General features: G+C 42.4%; 1 protein-coding gene across 4 annotated transcripts in view; it reads right to left on the bottom strand.

Annotated features, from left to right (window-relative positions):
- DIP2C (disco interacting protein 2 homolog C) overlaps positions 1-25,622 on the bottom strand; it is an 800,316-nt gene that overhangs the window by 119,217 nt on the left and 655,477 nt on the right. For all 4 annotated transcript variants that reach the window (XR_004538170.1, XR_004538171.1, XM_033931568.1 and 1 more), the window contains exons 22-24: positions 24,227-24,428; positions 14,641-14,750; positions 9,915-9,995 (exon numbers count right to left, since the gene is read on the bottom strand). Coding sequence is in view for 2 of the 4 variants with exons in the window: in XM_033931568.1 (XP_033787459.1) it covers positions 9,915-9,995; positions 14,641-14,750; positions 24,227-24,428 (393 nt within the window). In the remaining 2 variants the exon portion in view is untranslated. The remainder of the gene's footprint in view (positions 1-9,914; positions 9,996-14,640; positions 14,751-24,226; positions 24,429-25,622) is intronic.

Below are 25,622 nucleotides of genomic sequence, written 5' to 3'. Positions count from 1 at the left end.
TCATCAGACAACTGCGGAGGACTGGACTCTTATGTCCTCCCCGGACCCACCGCACCCCCACCCCACAGCAAAGAATCCCCAACCCCCCACCCTCCCCTCCCCATCCCCCCACAGATACAGAAACTCATATGCAGGAAACAGCAAATGCAAATAGAAGCACAGATTCAGAGGTGGAGTCTATTCAAAACACGGCTACGACTCTCAGGAGTCAAAATGTTCAAATACGGAGTCCAAGTGTGAACAAAGTCTCTGCTCCGGCGACGAGAAGAACAGGCCAAACGGGCCTCCCAACCCAGAAGTTCATGAAGGCGATTCGTCCAATACCAGAAGGAAGGTGGCTCATAAGAAAGCCAGCAACACAAGATACATTTCTTCCCCAAAATAAAACATTTACTAAGAAATAATTTTTCATAAGAAGTGTACATAGACAAGAAAGAGAAGTGGGCAAACAGCATGGAAAGCACTGAGACTGGCACAGGGGTCTGCAACAAGCTCTGTAAAAAGGAGGCCAGCGCCTTCCAAAAGGCCTGAATCCCCTCACAACTCCAAATACCATGCTAGCAACAAAAACACAGATGGCATTCCATTACTAATGCTACATTCTGAAGTTTATAGAGGCCTACATCTTTTACACAGTCATTTATTACTGCAACACGCTGTACCTCGGTATATATCTGGTACAAAATGCAGCAGCACGGTTGGCTACAGGTGTTGAAAGAAATGAACACAACACCAGTGCTTCAAAGACTGCATTGGTTACCAGTGATGCACAGAATCCAATATGAAGTGTTTTCTATGGTTCATCAGACTTTACCACCCAGTACCACTGTATTTGAAACAACTGTTGGTGCTATATTGCCCTTGAAGATCTTTGAGATCAGAAAATGTTATGTTACTTGACACGGTGGCTAAAGTGCGATATGCTGAGACCAGAGCAACTGCTGTTTGTATTGCATTTCTTAGCAATACATTTTAGAAGCCAAATTTCAGACCATTCTTCAAACTTCGCTAAGTCTTTCTTCATGTTATTCACACCATCCGGAATGTCTACTCTATTGCTTATAAAAATGTTAAAACGAACAAGCCCAAGAACAGAACCTTGAGGCACACCACTAGTAACATCCCTTTCCTCACAGTGAACTCCATTGACCTCTGTTGACTTCCACTCAACCCATTTCTGACCCAGCCCGTCACTTTGGGGCCCATCCCGAGGGCACTCAGTTTATTTATTAATTAGACGTCTGTGTGGAACACTGCCAAAGGCTTTGCTAAAATCTAAATAAACCACATTAGCGCACTCCCTATATTCCAGTGGTCTCAAACTCAAACCATTTGCAGGGCCACATTTTGGATTTGTAAGTACTTGGAGGGCCTCAGAAAAAATAGTTAATGTCTTATTAAAAGAAATGACAATTTTGAATGAGGTAAAACTCTTTATAGTTTATAAATCTTTCCTTTGGGCTGTCTTAATAATAATATTGTAATTTATAGATAAAGAGACATATGATCAAGAAACTGTTTATTTTACTTTTGTGATTATGATAAACATACCGAGGGCCTTAAAATAGTACCTGGCAGGCCGTGAGTTTGAGACCACTGCTCTATTCAATTCTCTGGTCACCCAGTCAAAGAAATTGATCAGATTTGTCTGAAAAAACCTAGCTGAATCCATGTTCCCATTGTTCCTGCAATCCACCAAATTCCAAAAACCTCACCATTCTCTGTTTTAAAAGTGTTTCCATTAATTTGCTTACCACGGAAGTCAGACTTACTTCCTTCCTCCACTCCCAACTCTAGAGAAGTATTGAAAAGGTCAGTCAGCAGAGCCACTAGAACTTCTCCAAGTTCCTTCAGCACCCTCAGATGTATACCATCCGGCCCCATCGCTTTGTCTACCTTTAATTTAGCTAGCTCCTCACGAACACAATCCTCTGAAAATCGATCAGGGTCTACCACTACTCCATCCCTATTTGTGTTTGTCTTCTGTAGTCCTGCTCCTGGTGCTTCAGCTATGAACACAGAACAGAAATATTTGTTAAGCAATTCAGCCTTTTCTTTATCAGCTTCTAAATATTTCTACCCTTCCCTTTTGAGCCACTTCTGCAGTTTTGACCCTCTTTGCCAAAAAAGATTCAGGAACCTTCATTGGTTCTTTAATAGCTGCCATCACCGCCACAACCACTACCACCATAGATTTAACACAAACCTCCAATAGACTTCAAGTAGCTGCTATCATGATGGATTAAACACACTTTGTAGATGGACTCTTCAACAACTTTGTTGGTGGACTCATTTTCAGGTGGTAAAACCTGGCCCTCTCACCATTCAGTAGTCTTCCAAACTACTGCATTTTAATCCTTACACATTTGTTTGTGTATAAACAGATGCATATGGTGGATGGATAGATTGACTCAACAAAAGGCACTTTCTCTCTTTTGAGAAACATGCCTAAGAATAAGGTAGAACCAAAAGGTGATCCTTTAACATTTAAAACAACTGATCTCAACATGGCTTACCAAATGACAAATAAGTGAACATGGCAAGTTGAATATTGTGTTCCATAATACACTCTGCAGAACTGAAGAGCAAAGGTAGAGGAACTTGATGGCAGATAAAGGCTAAATGGCCCATCCAGTCTGCCCATCCACAGTAACCATTATCTCTTCCTCTCTCTAAGAGATCCCACATGCCTATCCCATGCCTTCTTGAATTCAGACACAGTCTTTGTCTCCACCACCTCTTCGGGAAAACTGTCCATGTATCTGTCAGCCTAGCAATCAACATTTTCGGTTAGCCTAACCAATGTCAGCAAAGGCCTATGGGAGATCATATCATTCATGTCTGACCTTAGGGAATGTCATTGCAGACAGCCTTAAATTAAATCATGCTTAAAAGGTAACAAAGAAACTTGTAGCGAAGAGGTGTTAAGAAGAAGTGTTAATGTCTGGTGCTTAAGATGGACAGCTTAAGATATACAATGGGTCCATGTGCACAGATATTGTCAGAGGCATACTGGAAATTACATTTGACTCCAGTCTATTCTTCTCCAGTCTAGCACACCTCACTCACCTTCCTGGTCAGTGAAACTAACCATTTTTTCAGACAGTTTACTAAGGATGGCGATGCTTAACTTCAATAGATTCTATTGAAGTTCAATAGATTCTATATTTAGACTAAGATTCCAAGCTCTAAAAGGCTCCTCTATGCAACACCCCCCTCTCTTGCTCTATCTCTGGAACCTGAAGCTTGGAACATCACACTCCCCACCCCCCTTTTTCTCTCTACCTCTCTGTCCTTACAGCATCTATTCTCTCTCATTCATAAGAGCACAGAAGCAGTCTCTGTAATTGTAATAATAATAATAACAATTTATATACCGCAGGACCTTGAAGTTCTATGCGGTTTACAATGATTAGAAATGTTACAGATTGAATGGAATAAACAAAGTACAGACTTAGTGATTGATAGTAAAACTTATATCTCTCATTAATTGTAATGCTTAATTGTAACTTTTATGAATCTTGCTTTCTCTGCACAATATATCTATTCTTTATGCAAACACTTTTAGTGGTCTTTGTGAGTGATTTTACTTCCTGGTGAATCTTCTGTGAGGGTATTGAAATTGTAAGGCCGCTTCAACCATAACCCCTCCAACCTTATATTTGGGGGGGGGGGGTCCAACCTTACATTATCTACCACCCTTTCTGTAAAAAAGTATTTCCTTAGATTACTCCGGAGCCTGTCACCGGTTTTGGTCCAGTTGATACTAGTAGTATTTCCCTTTGTGTTAAAGAAATGCATTGCTATAAAAAAAATCTAACCTGGTTTAAATGCTTTCAGATATATGGAAATATATAATTTGAGATATAGTGGAGAAGCAGCTTAGTGGTTGAAGCAGCAGACTGACAACCAGGGAAGCCCAGTTCAAATCCTACTGTGGCTACTTGTGATCTTGGGCAAGTTATTTAAACTTCCACTGCTTTAGGTAGAAACTTAAGATTGTAAGCCCTCCAAGCACACAGAAATATGTTGTCTACCTGAATGTAACTCACCTCACTTACTACTGAAAAATATGTGAGCCAAATCCAAATAAATATGACAATTCAATGTACTAACTTTCAAATGATGTGTGATTTCATCCCTTTTGAAAAGGCTTCAACTCAAAGGCCAAGTTGGGATCTATATACACAGAATAGATGACAAGTGGATTTGCTGAATCTGTGTTAAGTGTATTTTTAATTGCCTGACAAGGCATAGGGGGATAGGTAGTGGTGCTGGTTGGAAAAAGCACACATTTTCCAAATTAATCTACTCAATCACTGCCCATATGCTGACAAAAGTGTTTCTCATCCCTCACCTGAAATCCTCAAATAATATTTTGTTTGAAAGTAGATGCTTTACAATCTACCTTCCCTCCCTCCTCCGAGTCTATTCCCTATCTCACCTCATCCCAAACATTATGTTCTTCATGGGCCTCATTTAACATTCCATTAAGCAATCTGCTTACTCCTGGCAGAATTTTGTACAGCACTGAGCATAATTCAGTGAAGGCCTTCCATGCAGGTCAGGTCTCTCTCTCTCCAACCCTTCCACCACATGTGGATCTGGCATTTTTTTCCCTACTTGTGGGCCCTCCCAAAGCAGAAGTGTCTTTTGCTCTTAAGAAGTTGTATATAGACCCCGATATTCTGAATTATTATGGGCCTCTTTCTCTCAAAACTCCTAGAGAATGTTGTTTTCGATCAACTACAGTTTCCATGCTGGACAGAAACGATTTTAGCCTCGTTAATCAGTGAACTCAATAGTAAACTTGAAGCTGGTTTTGTCTCTCTGTTAGTTTCTCTCGATATCTCTGCAGCATTTGATCTCGTCATTCATTTTCTCCTAAACTGACTATCCTCTATTAGAACTGGCATTATCAGTCTTAAATTATTTTTCTTATTTGCAGGGCTGTACTTTTCAAGTTTCTATTTCCTCAGCTAGATCTTCTTCAAATGCTCTTCACTGTGGTGTTCCTCAGGGTTCAATTTTTTTTCTCTACCTCTTTTCAACTTTTTCTTAAGTCCTCTTGTTCTGCTGATATGAACATATGGCATTAGATCCCATTACTACGCTGATATCATCCCACTCATACATTATACTGATCCTGTAACTCCTGATCTCCTGCAACTTCAACACTATCTGTGCGATGTTGCTAACTGGCTCCAAGATCACTGTCTTGTACTGAATCAAGATAAAATGGTCGCTTGCTGGATCTTGGCCTCTCATCACCAACTCTGGTACCCATTCTTTTGATTGCTCTATATCTAGGGTGATCTTTGCCACTTCTCTTTCACCTTTACCCCCAGATTTCTGCTGTTCTGAATTCAGGATTCTATGCTCTACAGCAGCTAAAAGTCCTAAGAAACTATCTTAACATGAACTCCTTACATGCTCTGTCCTATGCCTACATGAACTCTCCAATATGATTACTTTAATGTCATTTATGCTGGCTTAACTAAATCCAACTTGAGGAGACTTCAAACTCTTCAAAGAATCATGGTTGCTAAAACAATTTCACTGGCTTACAGTTACACACAGAATTACATTTAAGATCCTTCGTTAACACTTAAAGCTATTTATGGTGGTAAACTTGATTATGCTGCTCTAACCAGCCCCCTAGACCAGGGGTACGCAATTCCGGTCCTCGAGAGCCAGAGCCAGGTCAGGTTTTCAGGATATCCACAATAAATATGCATGAGATAGATTTGCATCTCAAGGAGGCAGTGCATGCAAATCCATCTCATACATATTCATTGTGGATATCCTGAAAACCTGACCTGGCTCCGGCTCTCGAGGACCGAATTGCCTACTTCTGCCCTAGACTTTCACTCATTGCTTTTGCTCACTGAATGATTGCAGACTTGTTTTTCCTCTTCTGTCACAGGAAAAATGGGAATGTACTAATAACAGCATTTTCTTCTTTCCTCTGGAATTTTCTACCCCATTTATTGAAACTTGAAAGTTCTTATCCCAATTTCCATTTGGCTCTGAAAACCCACCTTTATCGAATTGCATTTGAAGATTCACGATTCCCATGTCCTCTTTTATTGGATAATGGGGCTTGGGCAGGAAGTAGATAACCTGCAGCATTCAAAATGATTTTAAATGGTTCCTGAATGGATTTCTTGATATGACTTGTTACCTTTACTATCATTTTAAAGGAGATCCTTTCCTACTTTTGAGTGCTGTTTTAATTTCTTTTTGTAAACCGCTTTGATTGTCTTTTAGAAAGGCAGTACAGTAAGTTTTAATGAATAAATGATATATTAAATTCTAAAAATGCACTAGTGCAGTGGATATGCCATTTATGTGCACACTATGTCATCTTTCCACTCTACATAAGTGTACACCCCCACTTTTAATTCAACTAGTTGTAATCAAATACAATGTACTCTTTCTGCTTTGTGTGCCTTATTGGAAATTTACTCTTTTAATGTATCACCTTTTGCATATAAGCAGGTTGAAGATTCTGATCTCACCAAAGGCAAAAGGAAGACAATCAACATCTCTAAAGAAAGGTGTCATCCATATAGTATTTGCTCCATATAGTATTTACTACATAGTCAAGAGTAGAGAATGACACAGTGGTTGTTACCCGCGGGTAACCCACCGAAATAGGGAAAGAAAAAATAGTGGCCGCTGCGGGGATGGGGATAAGGCCATTCACTGCCCCATGGAGCGGTGAATGGTCTTGTCTCCGCAAGGATTGCACGGTCCAGCATCCCTACCCGATCGCCGCATCCTGCGTCCTGCCATCTCCCTCCCTCCACCTCACTTTAGGTGCCGACTTTAATTCTTCTTCTCCCAGCCGCACGCTTTCAATAAACCGCGTGCACGGCTGCTTGAGTTGTTGAATCTTCTCCTCTGATGCAAATTCCTGTTTCCAGTAGTGTCAGAGGAGAAGATTCAACAACTCAAGCATGCGGCTGGGAGAAGAAGAATCCTAAGGTGAGGTGGAGGGAGGGAGATGGCAGAACGCTGTGATCGGGCGGGAGGGGGCTGCTTGACCGCGCGGTCCGTGATTGCGCATGTTCCTGGCTCACACTAGGATGGAGGGAGTGAAAGGGAAAGTGATGCTGGGCCAAGGGGATGAAAAGGGAGAGAAAGAAACCCACAGCAGGAAAGAAAGGGGAGGACAGGCAGGTGAGCCAGATGCTGGAAGTAGGGGGGGGAGAAAGAAGGAAAGAAGCTAGATGGGGTTGCAGAGAAGAGACATATTGGTGTGGAAGAGGAAGAGAGGGGAAATCTGGACACAAGAAGGTAACAGAGGGGAAATTATGTGCATGGGGGCATAGGGACAGAGACATAAAGGGGACATACATGGGGATGGTATATGGACACGGGGGGGGGGGGGCAATGCCAGATACATAGGGGAGATATTAGAAATGGGGAAAATAGGAACACAGAAGCGAGATGGTTTGTGGGGATGGGACGGGGACTGAGCTCATGGGCTCCGGCGGCTTGCACAAATTACATTGTAACGCACCACGAAGGTAAGAGGGAGGGAGGGAGGGAGATGGTCGGACCACGCGAGGGGTGCTGAAGGGCGGCAGAAAGGAACAGATGCTGAAGGGGGTGGCGAGAGGGAAGGGTGGTGGTGGAAAGGAATGGAACAGACGCTTAAAGGGGGGGGAGAGGAACAGACGTTGAAGGGAAAAGTGGAAGACAGAGTGGGGAGAAGATGCTAAAGGGAAATGGAGAACAGAGAATGGGGAGAAGACGCTGAAGGGAAATGGGGAACAGAGAGTGGGGAGAAGATGCTGAATGGAAATGGGGAACAGAGAGTGGGGAGAAGACGCTGGAAGGGAAGAAGACAGAGATGCCAGATTATGGGGGAGTGGAGGGAAGAAGATGGGTGCCAGACCAATTGGGGGGGGGTGAAGGGAGAGGCACAGCAACAGAGTAAATGGAAGACGCAGAGAGAAGACAGACTGTGGATGGAAGGAATTGAATGAGAAGATGAGAAAAGCAGAAATCAGACAACAAAGGTAAAAAAAAAAATTTCTATTTATTTTCTTTTTTTGCTTTAGGATAAAGTAGTATATTAGTTGTGTTGATAAAAATTTATAAACAAAGCCCTGCCAGCTGAACATCTCTTTCTCTAGTTCAGCAGCCAGAACTTTGATTTATGAGGAAGGAATAAGCTAAATATTGAAGTATTGAGGCTTATATGGATGCTATGAGGACAGTAGTCGTGGGGACGGGGCGGAGACAGTGGCCCCAGGGACGGGGCGGTGACAGGGATGGTGGTCGTGGGGACGGAGCAGTGATGGAGACAAATTTTTTTCCCTGTGTCATTCTCTAGCCCAGAGACACAACAATGTTCAAAAGACTTAAATATTAACAAAACATTACCCAGTGACATTAGCTAACATGTATTTTCCTATAAGGTATGAGGGGGTTCTGAAAAGTTCTCAATCCAACTAAGAAGGGAATGATGTAGAGCAGGGGTAGGGAACTCCGGTCCTCGAGAGCCGTATTCCAGTCAGGTTTTCAGGATTTCCCAATGAATATGCATGAGATCTAATTGCATGCACTGCTTTCAATGCATATTCATTGGGGAAATCCTGAAAACCCGACTGGAATATGGCTCTCGAGGACCGGAGTTCCCTACCCCTGATGTAGAGCCATGAAACTTGCAAGTTATTCCACATATTCACCCCCAAGTTCAATACATTTGGCATATTGTGTCTGAAATTTCTGTAACCCTTCCAAAAAATACTCTCTGACGTCTGGTCACTGAAATACTGCTCTGCTGTGGCAGTCACCTCTGAATCACTCCAACACTGTCACCTTTTCATACTCATTTTAAGATCTGGAAACAGAAAATAGTCAGATGGAGCAAGATCTGGTGAGCAGGGTGGATGATCTATGCACTGAAACCCCAACTGCGTCAAAACATCCATCATTTTGCCAGCCTTGTGAGCAGGTGCATTGTCTTGCAAAAAGAGAACCCCTTTCTCTCTCCTTTTTTCATTCAATGCATCCTTTAATTGGCACAAGTTACAGTAGCATTCTGCATTAACTGTTTGGCCCCTTGGAAGGTAGCCAGTCAAATGCCTTCCTGATTCCAAAACACTATGGCCATGACCTTTCCTGTAAATTTTGGGGTCTTGAATTTCCTTGGCATTGGAGAACCTGAGTGCCGTCATTGATTGGACTGTTTTGTCTCGGGATCATAGTGGTGTAACCATGTTTCAACAGTAACTAGCTGTTCCAAAAGGTTGGCACCAGATCACTGAAAATGCTGCATAATCAACTTGGAAGTGTCTACTCAACATTGTTTCTCATCAGCATTCAAACATTTGGGCACCCACTTGGCTGGCAACTTCTGCATACCCAGCTGCTTGTGGATTATACATCCAACATGTTTCCTAGATATCTGTAGTGTCTCAGCAAGTTTCAAGTTTATTTAAAATTTCTTATACTGCCTAATCGGACTTCTAGGTGGTGTACAATAATAATAAAAGATAATACATAGATACAATAAAACTAGGAACACTTCAGTTGAAACTTCTCAAATATTGTTTTAGCTGATATTCGCTGATCTGCCAAAATCAGGTCATGGACATGGTCAACAATTTCAGGAGTTGACACCGTTTGAGGCCTCCCAGACCTTGCTGCATCTTCAGTCTCGAAATCTCCACGCTGAAAGTTTGCACACCACTTCTTCACTGTGGCGTATGATGGGCATTTTGATGCAATGTCAAAACATAGCTTTACAATTCTGCAAACTGGCACTTTACAAAATAAAACAACTCTTTTTAGCTAAAGCAGCAAAATAATGCTCAAAATTTAGGAAGTTGGTTGGGCTGAGAACTTTTTAGCACCCCCTGGTAAGTGGACATTAGTGAAGGTTCGAAACTGCTTACCCTGCAGTTCAGTAGTGTGTACAGGACATGATCCGGCGTCGTCTGAGCTCGCCACTGTAAAACTTCTGACAAGAAGAGAAACTAAAATACAGCAAAACAATAAAACAAAATTCAAACATGATAACACTTTCAAAACTAACGAGCTGCAACACTCCCCCTCCATACGCGTACAAAATCTTTTTAAGCCCCTTTCATTGCAAACTTCTTTGACATCATTGTATCTAATCACCAATAAAGAGGAAGCAGTAGACATTAGTGCTGCCCGGTTCACCGATTCACTTCGGGTGAATTGATTCAATCGATTTAAAACACCGAAAAATCGGCTTCCTGATTCGGACCCTCCCCCATCGCCCCCTAAAACAGGAGCGGCAGCGCTGCTCTTGCTGGCCGGCCATTACCGCACCTACTTTAGAGGGCGAGGAGGGATGGTTAGTCGGGAAGTGCTGCTGTCGGCTTCCCCCCTGTTGTCCAGTTCCCCCCGGCCTCCCTGCACCGTTTACCTTATAGGTGAAGCCTGCAGAGCAAATTGCAGTACTAGCATCTTTGTAAACTACTTTGAGGCTGTTTCCTCCGCTGCGATCCTGCCTCTGATGTCAGAGGAGGGGTGGGACCGCAGCAGAGGAAACAGCTCAAAGCAGTTTTCAAAGACGCTAGTACCGCGATCTGCTCTGCAGACTTCAGCTATAAGGTAAACGGTGCGGGTAGGCCAGGGGGAACACGGAGGCCTTCCTGGGGGGGGGGGGGTTGCGCATTCTTCAGGGTGGGACAGGCCTTCAGGGGGACAGGCCTTGGGGGGGTGCAGGCATTCAAGGGAGGGTGAAAGCCTTCAAGAGGGTGGGACAGGCCTTTAAGGGGGGGACAGGCCAGGGATGGTGGCATAGGCCTTCAGGGGGGACAGGCAGGCCTTTAAGGGGGGGGACAAGCCTTCAAGGGGGAGACAGGCCTTCAAGGGGGGGAGACAGGCCTTTAAGGGGGGGGACAGGCCAGGGATGGTGGCATAGGCCTTCAGGGGGGACAGGCAGGCCTTCAGGAGGTGACAATCCTTTAAGGGGGGGACAAGCCTTCAAGGGGGGCAGGCCTTTAAGGGGGGACAGACAGGCCTTCAAGGGTGACAAGGCTTTAAGGGGTGGGGACAGGCAAGCCTTCAAGGGGGGGGACAGGACTTTAGAGGGGACAGGCCTTCAAAGGGGGGACAAGCCAGGGATGGTGGCATAGGCCTTCAGGGGGGACAGGCAGGCCTTCAGGGGGGACAAGTCTTTAAGGGAGGGACAGGCCTTCAAGGGGGGGATAGGCCTTCAGGGGTGGGGGGTACAGGCCTTCAGGGGTGGGGTGAAGGCCTTTGGGGGGGGACAGATCTTCAGGGGAGGGAGCCCTGGTGTAGAAGTACACGGAAGGAGGGAGGGAAGGGAAGGGGGGTTTCAAAGAGACGTGCATATACCAGACTTTGAGGGGAAGAAATAATGGGTCTAAAAATAGAGGAGAGGGAGAGAGATGATGGACAATGGGATTTAGTGAGGGAAGGAACAGAAGGGGAGAGAAGTTGGACACAAGGGATGGTGTGGAGGGGGGATAGAGATACTGGATAGGAGGGTAGTTGGGAAAAGAAAAGGAGATATGGTGGACCCTGGGGTGGTGGGGAAGGAGGGAGAGATGCTGGATGAAAGGGTAGGTAAGAAAAGGTGGATCTGTGGATGGAGACAAAAAAAAAGAAAGATGCCAGAGCTGGTGTTAAACCCAAACGTGAGCTAGGATTTAACAGAGAGAGGAAAAGTCTTTTTGGTTTGTTTATTTTGTTTACACCACAGCGCCAGTGTGGTTAGGAGAAGGCAAAGGGGGTGAAGAGGCTATAAAATAAACCCACCAGAATGTTTGAAAAAAACACCCAATTGGGCAGGAAATTCGAATCGAATCGAAAAACCAATTCAATAGGCTGAATCGAATTGAATCAAATTTTTTTTTCCTGAATCGGGCAGCACTAGTAGACATGCCTTTGGGGGTTCACTGCCCAGCTGACATCTGTCCAGCCCATCAATCCGACAAACAAAGGGGTTGAATTAGAACAAGTTTGAAATTCAGTAAAAGTAGAGTCAACTATTCCAATATCAACTCTGGCTACTGATTACACATGTATCTCGAGTTTTGTACTTCAGTTACCCAAATAAAATCCAAAAAAAGTTATCAAAAGTAAATCATCTTATTAATTTAAGCATGAGCTCTACAATTAAAAAGATTCACAGTTATATTTCACAGATTCTAACTGTTGCTGGAGGTCCAAGTAAATCCATGTTATTTCAGATCTACAGTATATGTAACAAAAAAGGAAGGGGGGAATCCTAACCTTTTATCATGTTATCAGCAATTCTGCATTATTTCAGGTCTAAAGTATATTTTAAGGAAACTGATTTCTGAATGTTTAAAAGAGATGTGTGCATGAAAAGTAGCCAAGGTTGAGTTCTGACCCATTTTGTGTACACTAGTATATGTCAAACATATACTAGTGTAATAGTTATAAATCATTTATTGTTAGCCAACATATTCTGTATCGGTGGTATAGCCTGACCGCAAATCTTTCTGGGGGGGGGGGGGGGAGGAGGAGGAGGACGACTTCTTTTCACATATTTGTTTGACTCTCCACCTACAATGTCAAAACAATAAAAGCCAGTACTGGCTGAGGAGCACAGAACTAAATTATAGAGTCATCAATAGAGCCACGTCAGCATCTTACACTCCCACACGATCTATAAATACAAAATAAAAAAAAAGGCCAGAAAAGTACGCATGCTCCATTTAAGTCATCCTGCTTTGAAATTTCCTTTTTGAACATATCCACAGGATGCCACTCTAGTCTCTACAATAAACTGCACACAATGGAGAAGCTGGATAGTCCACGATTTATTGAAACACACGCAGAAAGGCCAACCTTCTGCTTTCAGAAAGAGCAAAACACAATGGATCACATCCACTTACACGGTAGCACAAGATAACCCAAATTCTACTATCTCTTCTCCTCCTGAAACTCTGGTAATGCATTTTTCCTTCAGGGAAAGAAACCCACCACAGGAAATCAAGAAAAAATAATAAACTAAATTAAACAATGAAACTTCACAGATGGCTTTTGTGGTCATTAGGAACTCTCATATTTTTGTTTCTGAAGCAGGCAGAAAATATTGCTTTTAAACTGCTGTTCTTTTTCCACCACCTTAATAACAGCAATTTAAAGGTACACTTCATATTTTGGCAAAATAGTTTTAGTTTTCCCTATGCATAGTACACCCCCTCATCATTTTTTGGCTCTGTAGATATTCAGCCATTTACCAATTGTTTGCTACATCTCTGAAATTTTAGAATTAGAAAGCTACTTCTTGTGTTGGAATTAAATTATTATTTTTTTCAAATGTTACCTGTTTTTCTGCCTTAGAAATCATTCTTTTAAAAAAAAGCAAAACACAGCATAATACCCAAATAGCAAATGAAACACACACACACAAAGGTCAAAACTAGAAGCTTTAGTTTAAATGAATCTGTTAGTGGCAGTTGGAGGTCTGCATTCTGCCCTAGTTCTCTCATTGTGATTTATCCCCCCTCTTCGTGACCATTGCTACAACTGGTTGGTGGACTTCTGGGATAGAGGATGAAATATGATGTTGAGACAAATGAGGTTTACCACACAACGAACAAAAGGATAAGATCAGCATGGGAACAGGAAAGACTTTTGGTTGGCATATCCTACCAAAGCTTAAATTAAACCTTTTGGCTCTTACTGTTTGTATTTTTGCTATTAAATATTTTATTGGAAAGTGTATAACTACAATTGCAAATCATGGAGAACAGAGAAGATATTTTAGACAAGACAAATCAAGTCAAAATTCCACATCTACCTCACACATTGTATCAGATAATATCTAGGTACGCTTATTCTGCAAAGATTACAATATAAAACATACACACACCAAGTTTTCAACTCAAATCAACCCACTTCTCACCAGACTTCACTGATCAGGAGCCAGACTTAACCTCTCATTCCTACCTTCAAACCCAAGAGGCTTCCAATCTCAAGTACTCTGTGACTTCAAAAAAGAAACAAGTTGACTTTAGAACATCTAAGATCCAAAACACCTCTTGCAAAGGCTTACAAAACATTCTGAATGCATAAATCTTGGCAATGTGGTTTCTAATATGCTACTGTAGCTCATATTTTGTACTCTTCTTCTTCATCAAGATTTACATCATGAAGATTATATCCAAGGCAGAAGATTTTTTTGCTTCCTCCCTTCCCATATTTTCTTCTATGGTTTCTGTTCGCCATCTCTCTTCTGGCAAAAAGAACACTTTTTAAAAAAAATCTACCACACCAGTAGGAGACAACTTCCCTCACTGTCCAGACATCACACACATATCTAGCCAACCAAACCTGAATTTCCCATAATAGAAGGCAAAGCCTAACTGTAACAGAGTGAGGAAAAAGATGATGCACCAGCGTATTAAGTTGTACAGATTCATGGCAGTGACCAAAAGCAGACAGAGTCAAAATGTTTGTACAATAAAATACTTTCTCTGTCAAACTTATGAGTCTACAATTCAAACATGGAAAAGGTTCAAACTATTTTTAATGCATGTGTAATATCGATAAGGAAAAATTTGCTGCATCACACAACCTGCTGCCTTTGAGAATCGTTTCCATTCTGATCATTACTGTATAACATTGTTAAAGAACTTTTATGCTTACCTTCCTAGCCTGATCATTGTCCTCAATTTGGCCCAGATCTCGTCCACTAGCCTGTGCGATCCGTTTCCCAGAGACCAGGTTCCCCACCATCACAGAGGCAGGGCCAATTTCTAAGGATGTGCATTGAAAATATTCCATTAAGAACAGCATAACAGGCTGATAAATCAAAGCCAGCTTTAAAAGTATTAAACCTCTGGCATGGATGGTTTCTTGATATTAGCTACTGTTGCATAAAGTACACAAATCACTATTCTCTTTGGTGACCATTTTAGAAGAACTAGGTGGCATTTACGTGTTTAAATAAGCTAGTTCACATGTATAAATGGTCATGTGTGTACAAGAACCACAGATTTCCAGAGGTCATAATCTGGGTGTGGTATGGGCAGACTTTTAAAACAAATGTGAATTCTCATTTTACAAGAAAAATACACATATTTCTAAAAATATTCCCACTAGCATTTGCATCTCCTTTGATTCAAGCATGTATAAGCTATCTTGTCATTTGGACCTGGGGTTTCAAGGTCACTTGTACCTCTTTCTCTAGGTTTAAAAAACACCTCAATTAGCCAACATTTGAACATTTAGAACTTGATTTCTCTTCTTTTGCAAAATGTGGCTCTTATATTTTTTAAGTATCACTGATTACACAATTAAACTCCTGAGCAATGCCACTCTTTTATGGGATGTGTTCATGGAAAGTTTCTACTATATATGCCTAAAATGCACATATCTTACAAAAGACTCAGTGAACATTTCGTGAAATGTTCTATGCAAAATGTGCCTTTTAAAACAAACAAAAAAAAAAAGTGATCATATTGAAGTGTCTTGTAACCAAAGTACATTTACCCCTGGATTCTATATAGTTAAAAAATGTATATACCGTATAATATCTACACGGTTTACATAAAAACATAGATAAAAATTGAACGTTACATACATGTTCAATGAAAAGAAGAAAAAACACTTAGCTCTTCAAAGCCACTTCATACAATTCTTATAGAGTGTCAGGGGGAGAGGTGAGATTTTATTGTCTTCCTGAAGTTCAGTACACCTTTTAATAATCTTATGTGGGTAAGCAGTTTGTTCGAGGGGCAGTAGGTAGGTGTCAGGTCAAAATCGCGGAAGACAAAGGCGCGCGCCAACAACTGAGCGCAGTGCAGAGGTGCGCGCAGAAGAAAATAACTGTTTTTAGGGGCTCCGACGGGGGGAGGGGGAACCCCCCCCACTTTACTTTATACAGATTGCGCCGTGTTGTGGGGGCGTTGTGGGGGGTTTGGGGGTTGTAACCCCCCACATTTTACTGAAAACTTCACTTTTTCCCTAAAAACAGGGAAAAAGTTGTTTACAGTATAATGAGGGGGGTTACAACCCCCCAAACCACCCACAACACTGCTGCGATCTGTATTAAGTAAAGTGGGGGGGCTCCCCAACAAAAAACCCCGTCGAAGCCCCTAAAAACTGTCATTTTCTTCGGCATGCGCCTCCATCTTGCACTCAGTTGTCGGCACGCGCTTTTGTCTTCTGCGATTTTGTCTATGAACCCAGTAGGTAATGTAAGCTCTTTTTTGGGTGTTCCCAAGGTGGAGGTTGCATCCTGAGGGTCAATTCAGGGTATAGGGTGGATGTTTGGAGGCCATATAGGACAGTGCCATGTCATGGCAGAGTTTGTAAGCCAATACTAGGCCTTTGAACATGCATCGTTATCAACAAACGATGATATATATTAGGCATATATATCAGTAGCCAGGAGGCAGCACATAACGCGATAGCAATTTTTTAAAAAGGGTTCCAGAGGTGATTTGGGAAATTACTGACCAGCAAGTCTGATGACAAGTCCTGGGCAAAATGGTAGAGACTATTCTAAAGAACAAAATGACAGAACATGTACAGTCAAACCTCGGTTTGCGAGTAACCCGGTTTGCGAGTGTTTTGCAAGACGAGCAAAACATTCTCACAAAATTTGTCTCGCAAACCGAGTGTTGACTCGATTTGCGAGCACCCAATCTGAGAACCGGCATTGCTCCCCCCCCCGCTCGAATCGGCACTCCCCCCTCCTCCCCGCGAGAACAGGCACCCCCCGCCCGACCAACTTTAACTCACCCCCCTCCCCCCGTCTGGCACCGGTATGCAGCCCACAGTACGTGCCGGTGCCGCTTTAAGATTTTCTTTTTGCCTCTGCCGGCTTTGAGCATGCATCTGCACATGCTCAAGCCCTTCTAATTCTGCTCTCACTGCGATCTCCGAGAATCTCGGCGAGAGGGAGAATTAGAAGGGCTTGAGCATGTGCAGATGCATGCTCAAAGTCGGCAGAGGCAAAAAAAAATCTTCAAGCGGCACCGGCACGTACTGAGGGCTGCGTACCGGTGCCAGACAGGGGGGGGGGTGAGTTAAAGTTGGTTGGGCGGGGGTGCCTGTTCTTGCGGGGGGGGGGGGGGTGCCGATTTGAGCGGGGGGGGGCAATGCCGGTTCTCATGCCGGTGCCAGATGAGTGGGTGAGTTCAAGTTGGTCGGGCGGGGAGTGACGGTTCGAGCGGGGGAGGGGAGCAGCGCCGCTGGCCTCGGGGGAAGGAGGGAACGTATCAAAGCGAGTTTCCATTATTTCCTATGGTTTACGAGCATGCTTCTGGAACAAATTATGCTCGTAAACCAAGGATCCACTGTATATTTAAGCATGGATTAATGAGAGAAAACCAACATGGATTAAGTCAAGGGAAATCTTGTCTCGCCGATATATTGCATTTTTTGAAGGGTGAATGAAACATGTGGATAAAGGTGAGCCAGTTGATATTATGACCTTGTCTTCCCTAAGAGCCCCTTTTACCCCTTGGTCATCTAGAGGTCCAACTGATTCTTTTTCTGGTTTCTTGCTTTTAATATATCTAAAAATATTTTTACTGTGTGGTTTTGTTTACAGCAAAAATTTCTTTTCAAGGTCTCTTTGCCTTCCTTATTAGCCCTTGCATTTTACTTGCCATTTCTTGTGTTGTTTACAAATATTTTCAGTTGGATCCTTCTTCCACTTTCTGAAGGATTCTGTTTTAGTTTCCTTCACCACACTCAACCATGTCAGCTGCCATTTGGTCTTCCTTCTTCCAGTTTTAATACATGGAATATATCTAATCTGGGCTTCCAGGATGGCATTTTTGAATAACATCTACGATTGATGTAAATTTTTTACCTTTGCAACTGCTCCTTTAAGTGTCTTTTTTTTTTTTTTACCATTCTTCTCATGTTATCATAGTTTCCTTTTTTTAAAGTTAAATGCTATTGTACCGGATTTCTTGTTTATTAATTTATTAAGGAATTTATTAAGGGATTATATCAAATCTGATCATGTTATGATCATTGTTATCAAGCAGCCCCAGCATCATTATCTCCTGCACTAATTCACACACACCACCTAAGAACTAGGCTTAGAATTGCTTTACCTCTTGTCAATTCCTAAACCTGCTGCTCCATAAAGCAGTCCTTGATTTCATCAAGGAATTTTATCTCCGTAGCATGCTCTGATGATGCATTTACCCAATCAATATTGGGGTAGTTGAAATCACCCATTATTACTGTGTTGCCCAGTTTGTTAGCCTCCCTAATTTCTGACAACATTTCAGCATCTGTCCATTCATCCTGGTCAGGCGGATGGTAGTACACTCCTATCACTATCCTTTTCCCTTTTACAAATGGAATTTCTACCCATAGGGATTCTAAGGCGTGTTTCTGCTCCTGTAGAATTTTCAGTCCATTTGATTCAAGGCTCAACATATAACACTACTCCTCCCCCAATCTGATTCAACCTATCACTGTGATATCGTTTGCACCCCATGATAGCGTTCCATTGGTTAACTTCCACCAGATCTCACATGCCTATTTTATCTACCTTTTCATTTAGTGCAATATATTCAAACTCTCAAAATCTTGTTTCTTAGGCTTCTGGCATTTGCATACAGACATTTCAAAGAATGTTTGCCTATCACTTTACAATTTGCTCAGCAGTTAGAATGGATCTTTGTCATCTTTAAAATCAGCCTGCTCTGTATTTAAGGAAACCTGGTCTACTGTGGCCTGAACTGCAATCTCACTATCGGGATTGTTCTATCTTCCCTTTTATGATATCTTTTAAAGATATATTGTTCCGAACCATGCTCTTTTGAGCAACTGTCAGCATTCCCCCAGTTTCTAATTTATATTTCAACAGTTTTATTGATGACCTTACAACCATAAAAAAGTACCATCTTCTTTTTAAATGTTGATGCCAGCAGCCTGGTTTCACCCTGGTTAAGGTGGAGCCCATCTTTGTGGAATAGGCTTCCCTTCCCTAGTATGATGCCCAGTTCCTAACAAATCTATAATCCTTCTCCCTGCACCATCACCTCATATTGAAATGCTTAAGGAAATAGAAAAGAAAAAGGTAATTTAATCATGATTTTATAATGTGTGTGACTATTGAGCAAACTGGAAGGTCCCTCACCGATGCTCCAGCCGCTGAGCCAGTTGGAGGGCTCAGTGAGAAACCTGTTTGAAAAATCTCCCCCTTTCCTTTGGCTCTGCCATTTTTCTACCTGCTACTGAGAATCCCCTTGAGCGTGGAAGAGCACTCCACCCTTCACCGACACTCCAGCCGATTCCTCTTCAGCCCTAGTGGAGACCAGCAAACCTCAACAAGCAGAGGAAGGAGGAAGAAGTCCTCCATTTTACCCCTCTTTGGTCCAACCCCCTCCAAGAGAAAAAACAACTTCCCAACCCCCAGAAAATCACCTCAATCGTACTCCCACATACTCCTACCTCCCATCTTTCACAGTGAAAACAATACCACAAAAACAAACACAAGCTATCCTACTGATCACCCTGCTCCTAACCAACTGGAAGGCGGCAGCAAACAACATCTCCCCAATACCAATTATCTCAACTACTAACAGAATTCAGCGCCCAGCCAGACGAATCACAGTGGACAGAAACAAACTGCCAGACCTGCAATCACCATACCATCACACCTACAGAGGGAAGAAGACCAACAAACCCCTCCAAGACCAAACTACACCCTCACCCAAGATCACTCATCTACCCAAAAACGTCTTACAGAATCCAAAAACACTACACCACAGTTAACATGTGCCTACCTAAACATCAGAGCTATAGGTCCTAAGACAGAACACATAAAAGACTGGATAGAAAACGAGAATCTAGACTGCCTCTTCCTCACAGAAACCTGGCTAACATCAGAATCAGATCCCAGGATAACGGAAGTCTGCCCAAAGGGATACAAGATAACAGTGGTCTGCAGAGAAAATAAAAGAGGAGGAGGTCTAGCCATCTTAGTCAGAAATGACCTAAACCTAAATATACTAGACAATAAATGACCTAAACCTAAATATACTAGACAAAACGTCCACCCCATACATAGATCTACTAGCATGCCAACTCTCAGGCACCACACTCAAAGGATCCATAACCTGCATGCTTTGCTACATAACACCAGGGAACTGGAACACAGCAAGACCAGAATTTGAAGATTTTATTTACCAAAATTCACTAACGGCAACATACAACCTAATCCTATGAGACATAAACCTCCAGCTCGAAGACCAATCCTCCAAACAAGTAGAAAACTTACTATCACCCCAAAGCCTTAACATACAAGATCTTAGACCCACAATCCACATATGAGAAAGGTCACCAACTTGACATAGCAGCCTTCATGACCCAACAAACTACTCCTACTCAAAAGACAATGCAGACGACTAGAAAGAAAATGGAGAAAAAGTAATCAAGAGCCCACAAAAACAGCATGGAGAAAACGAAACAAACAATACAAACTAAAACTGAAAGAAAAAAAGAAAGACACACTACTCTAACCAAATAGACAGAGATTCCCAAAACACTAAAAAAAAAACCTATTCCAATTACTAAAAGAACTCACAGACACCAAACCCTACCTGGCCAATAACGACACCCCTCCACCCTAAGCCACCCTTTTAGCTGAATAATTCAAAAACAATATCACAACTGCCAGGACTATCTTCCCTGGAACCCCTACTCACCTAGAAGAGATCGCATTGTCCCCCACAGAAAAAGAATCAGTTGCAGCAGACAGAACCTGGTCCACTTCTCCACTATACAATGGTCAGACCTTAACAAACTCTATAAAAAATATAGCCACGCAGCCTGTGACCTCAACCACTGCCCACCTTACCTGTTAAAAATCTCCAGTACTTTATTCCGCGCCCTCCTCTTACAATGGATACAAACCTTGCTCACAGATGGCCTTTTCCCGCAAGACCTCAGCGAAATCATCGTCACCCCAATCTTAAAAGACCCTAAAGGAGCAACAGATCAACCATCCAACTACAGACCCATAGCCTCAATACCACTTTATGTCAAGCTAATGGAAGGCCTCGTAGCTAACTCCTCACCAACTACCTAGAAAACCACAACTTACTCCACACTACACAGTCTGGTTTCAGAACCAATTACAGCACAGAGACACTACTGGGATCCCTCCTGGACACAGCCACACAACACCTCAGCACAGTTAGAAAAATGCTTATTATACAACTAGATCTCACTGCAGCTTTTGACCTGATAGACCATGACATCCTACTACAAATACTCAATTCAATAGGAATCACAGGTAAGGTACACACATGGTTTCAACGATTCCTACAATCCAGGACTTACAGAGTAAAGCCAAACAACGAAAAATCCCAAGGATCGCCTTTATCTCCCACACTCTTCAACCTCTACATTGCATCCCTCGGCACCTGCCTAGACAAATTAGGCCTAACCTCCTATAGCTATTCAGACGACATCACCATTCTTATTCCTTTTGATCAACCAGCGCCCTTCATGACAGACACACTACACAGAACACTAGAAACAGTAGCAACATGGATGAAAGAGCACAAACTGAAACTGAATCCTGACAAAACAAAATTCATCCTCCTCAAAAATAACAAAACCCCAACCATAACAAACCTAGTAATAAACTCAATCGCATACCCCATTCAACCCACTCTAAAACTTCTGGGAATGCTTATAGACAGAGGCTGTACCATGCAGCCACAAATCTACAAAACAATACAGAAATCATTCACAGTCATGAGAAGCCTAAGGCAAGTTCGAAAATTCTTCGACAAAAAACAATTCCAGCTCTTGGTCCTGTCCCTAGTCCTGGGTCTTCTAGACTACTGCAACATCCTCTATCTCCCCTGCCCCGCTACCATGATTAAACAACTACAAACAGTACAAAACACAGCTCTGAGACTTATCTACTCACTGAGTAAACATGACCACATCACAGCGGCTTACCTTGATTCACATTGGCTCCCAATACAAGCAAGAATACTATTCAAATTCTACTGTCTACTATTTAAAACCATAAACAGAGACTGCCCAGCCTACTTGAACAACCAACTAATCCAAACAACCACAACCAGACATAGGAGAACCCACACTCCATTCACGCACCCTCCAATCAAAAACGTCAAACGAAAAAAAATGTACGATGGCCTCCTGACCACTCAGGCAGCAAAACTAGACTACCAGTTCTCCAATTTACTGATCACGACCCCAGACTACAAATCCTTCAGAAAAGAAATAAAAACCCTGCTATTCAAGAAATCCTTAAAGACAAACTAACACAACAAGAATCATCTCAATCCCCAATAGCAACCCGCTCCACTCCATAACTCCTTATGTATTCCTAAATGTCCAAATAACTCCTTATGTAATCCGCCTTGAACCGCAAGGTAATGGTGGAATAGAAATCATTAATGTAATGTAATGTAATAATTTATTATGCTAATATGTAACTTTTGACAGTCGTACACCTGGTATGATTGAGGGTAGGGTTAAATGGCAAATTTTCTCAATAGAGAAGGGTAAATAGTGGAGTGCAGCAGGGATCTGTTCTGGGACTGGTGCCGATTACCTTATTTATAAATGACCTGGAAATTGGAACGAGTGAAGTGATTAAACTTGCAGTTGACATTATGCTGTTCAAAGTTGTTAAAATGCATGCAGACTGAGGAAGACTTTAGAAAATTGGAAGGCTGGGTGTCCAAATGGCAGATGAAATTTAATGTGGACAAATGCAAAGTGATGCACATTGGGAAGAATAATCCAAAACATAGTTACCGGATGCTAGGGTCCACCTTGGGAGTCAGCACCCAAGAAAAAGATTTGGGTGTCATTGTAGACAATATGCTGAAATCTTCTGCCCATTGTGTGGTGGTGGCCAAAAAAGCAAACAAGATGCTAGGAATTATTAGAAGAGGGATGGTAAACAAAACTAAGAATGTTATAATGCCTCTGTATTGCTCCATGGTACAACCTCACCTTGAGTATTGTATTTAGTTCTGGTCACCTTACCTCAAAAAAGATATAGTGGAACTACAAAAGGTTCAAAGAACAGCAATGAAGATGATAAAGGGGATGGAATATCTCTCATATGAGGAAAGACTAAAAAGAGATTTGAAAAGAGACAGCTGAGGGGAGATATGATTGAAGTTACAAAATCCTGAGTGGTGTAGAACGGGTTCAAGTGGATCAATTTTAACTCCATCAAAAATTACAAAGATTAGGGACACTCAAAGTTACAGGGAGATACTTTCAAAACCAATAGTTGGAAATATTTTTTCACTCAAAAGAATTGTTAAGCTTCGGAACGCATTTGCCAGAGGATGTGGTAAGAGTGCTTAATATAGCTGGTTTAAAAAAAAAGGTTTGGACAAGTTCTTGGAGGAAAAGTCCATAGTTTGTTATTGTGACAGACATGAAGCTTGTCCTGGATCAGTAGCATGAAATGTTGCTACCATTTGGGTTTTTGTCAGGTACTTGTGACCTGGATTGGCAAACATGAAGATGGGATACTGGGCTAGATGGACCATTGGTCTGACCTAGTAAGGCTAATCTTATATTCTTATATGTAAGCACCTCAATATCATAAGAACCTAAGAGCATATCAGTTGCCATCAAGCCTAGTATCCTGTTTCCAATAGTGGCCAATTCAGGTCACAGGTACCTGGCAAGATTCCAAGGAGAAAAACATATTTTATGCTATTTATCCTAGGAATAAGCAGTGGATTTCCCCAAGTCATATTAATAATGGCTTATAGATTTTTCTTTTAGGAAATGATCTAAACCTTTTTTTAAACCCTGCTAAGTTAATTGCTTTCACCACATTCTCTGTCAATCCATTACATACACTGTCAATTTACACTAGTAGTCTACAGTGAAATCTTGTCACCAAGATGCAATTGAAGAATGGCAGTCTGTGTGAGACATTTTATTAAATTGCCCAGTTCTGATTTTAAGGAGATCAAAGGCACTAAAGAGATCCCAATTACTGTCACTGTGCCTCTATCAACTATGGAGGGATTCTCTTTTTCCCTGAAGTTCTTTTATTTAGCCAAGCTCTCTTTGCTACTCTATTGTCTTTGAATATCCACCTGCTTAGTGTGTTTCAAATTTGTTTGCACATATATAGCTAGTTATACAGATTTGATATAATTTAATGAAAATACTGTCAGTCCTTCCTACACTTTAAATAGATAATAGTACTCTAGCAAGACTTAAAGAGGTTACAGCTTACCTGGCTGTTTTTGTCTTGGTTTCGGCAGGTTTGTAACACAAGTATGCGGGCACATGAGCACATTGCAGGGGTGAAGTGAACCTTCCAAAAATAGCTGTTTGGTTTCTGATAAGTGTATTCCACCTAAGGGTGTCTTGGGAAGGGTGTTTGCTGGTACCAGTGCTAAACAGTAAACTCCGACTTGGTGAATGCTATCTATGGCCTGCAAAAAATTTTTAAAAGTTAATGACCATAGTGTCCTTGAACTTCCAACAGAAGCATCCAGGGGCAGCCCTATAATGAGGCCAATTGAAGAGGCAGCCTCAGGCGGCACTGTTGAGGGAGCGGCATCTTGCTACTGACCAGCCTACCTGCTGGTAGGTTCTCTCTGCCACTCCCCTTCCTAGCATCTAATTGCTTTCACCCTTCTCCACTCAATTGGCATTTTTCTCATTCCTCCCCATCTACCTTCAATCTGTTGTAAAAGTTGCCAAGTGGTGGTAGCAATTCACAGAACTACCCTGCTGTTGGTCCCAGCTAGAGAATGACATGGTGGCTGTTACCCGTGGATAGCCGTGGGTAACCCACCGAAACGGTGAGGAGGAAATAAGTGCTCACTGCGGGTACGGGGACAAGGCCATCCACCGCCCTGTGGAGTGGTGAATGACCTTGTCCCGGTAGTTAAGGGAGGGATCGCACGTGGTCACCAATCGCACGCAGCCCCCTACCTCCTTCCTACCTACCCGAATCTATCTATCTCCCTCCCTCCCCCTTAACCTTCGCGGCGCGTTTTTAGTAACTTCTTCAAAGCCGTCAGAGCCTGCAAGCAGTAGCGTGCGTGTGGGCGGAAGCTTCTCCTCTGACGCAACTTCCAATTGGGTGGAGAAGGGTGAAAGCAGGAAGTCTAACAGTTGAGGCAGTCCTTGTCCCACCCCCATTTTGGATGCTCAAAGGGGGGGGGGCAACTCATCCCTCGCCTGAGGCAGCAGATTTTCCAGGGCAAATCCAGTAGCTGTGATGTATTCCTGCACAAAGAGCATCATTTCTCCTCCAGACAGACTAATAAAACTAATAAAATGGGTTGGTTTATTTAAGAATACGTTAATTTAATGGTACATGTATGGCTAAGCAGCACACAGTGGCAGCATACTTGTCTTCACACAAGTTTAGGAAAACAGGGTACAAGTATCCGTCACGTACCAACTATTGCTGATGAGTTATATATTCTGCCTTTTATATGTTCTAAAGTGATGTTTATAAGCTGTAACCTAACCAAAAAGCATGCACACCAAACACATCATTCTGGCTAACAACTTCTCTTCCTGTTGGTGTGGCTTCTTACACCATGCTATTTCTGAAGGTATATATTGCAGGCTGAGGCCAGGGTGATGCATGCGTAAAAATATTCTCCTGAAGT

Source organism: Geotrypetes seraphini, chromosome 2 (genome assembly GCF_902459505.1).
Source record: "Geotrypetes seraphini chromosome 2, aGeoSer1.1, whole genome shotgun sequence".
In the NCBI taxonomy this organism is placed as follows: domain Eukaryota; kingdom Metazoa; phylum Chordata; class Amphibia; order Gymnophiona; family Dermophiidae; genus Geotrypetes; species Geotrypetes seraphini.
This window is presented reverse-complemented; position numbering and strand designations above follow the sequence as displayed.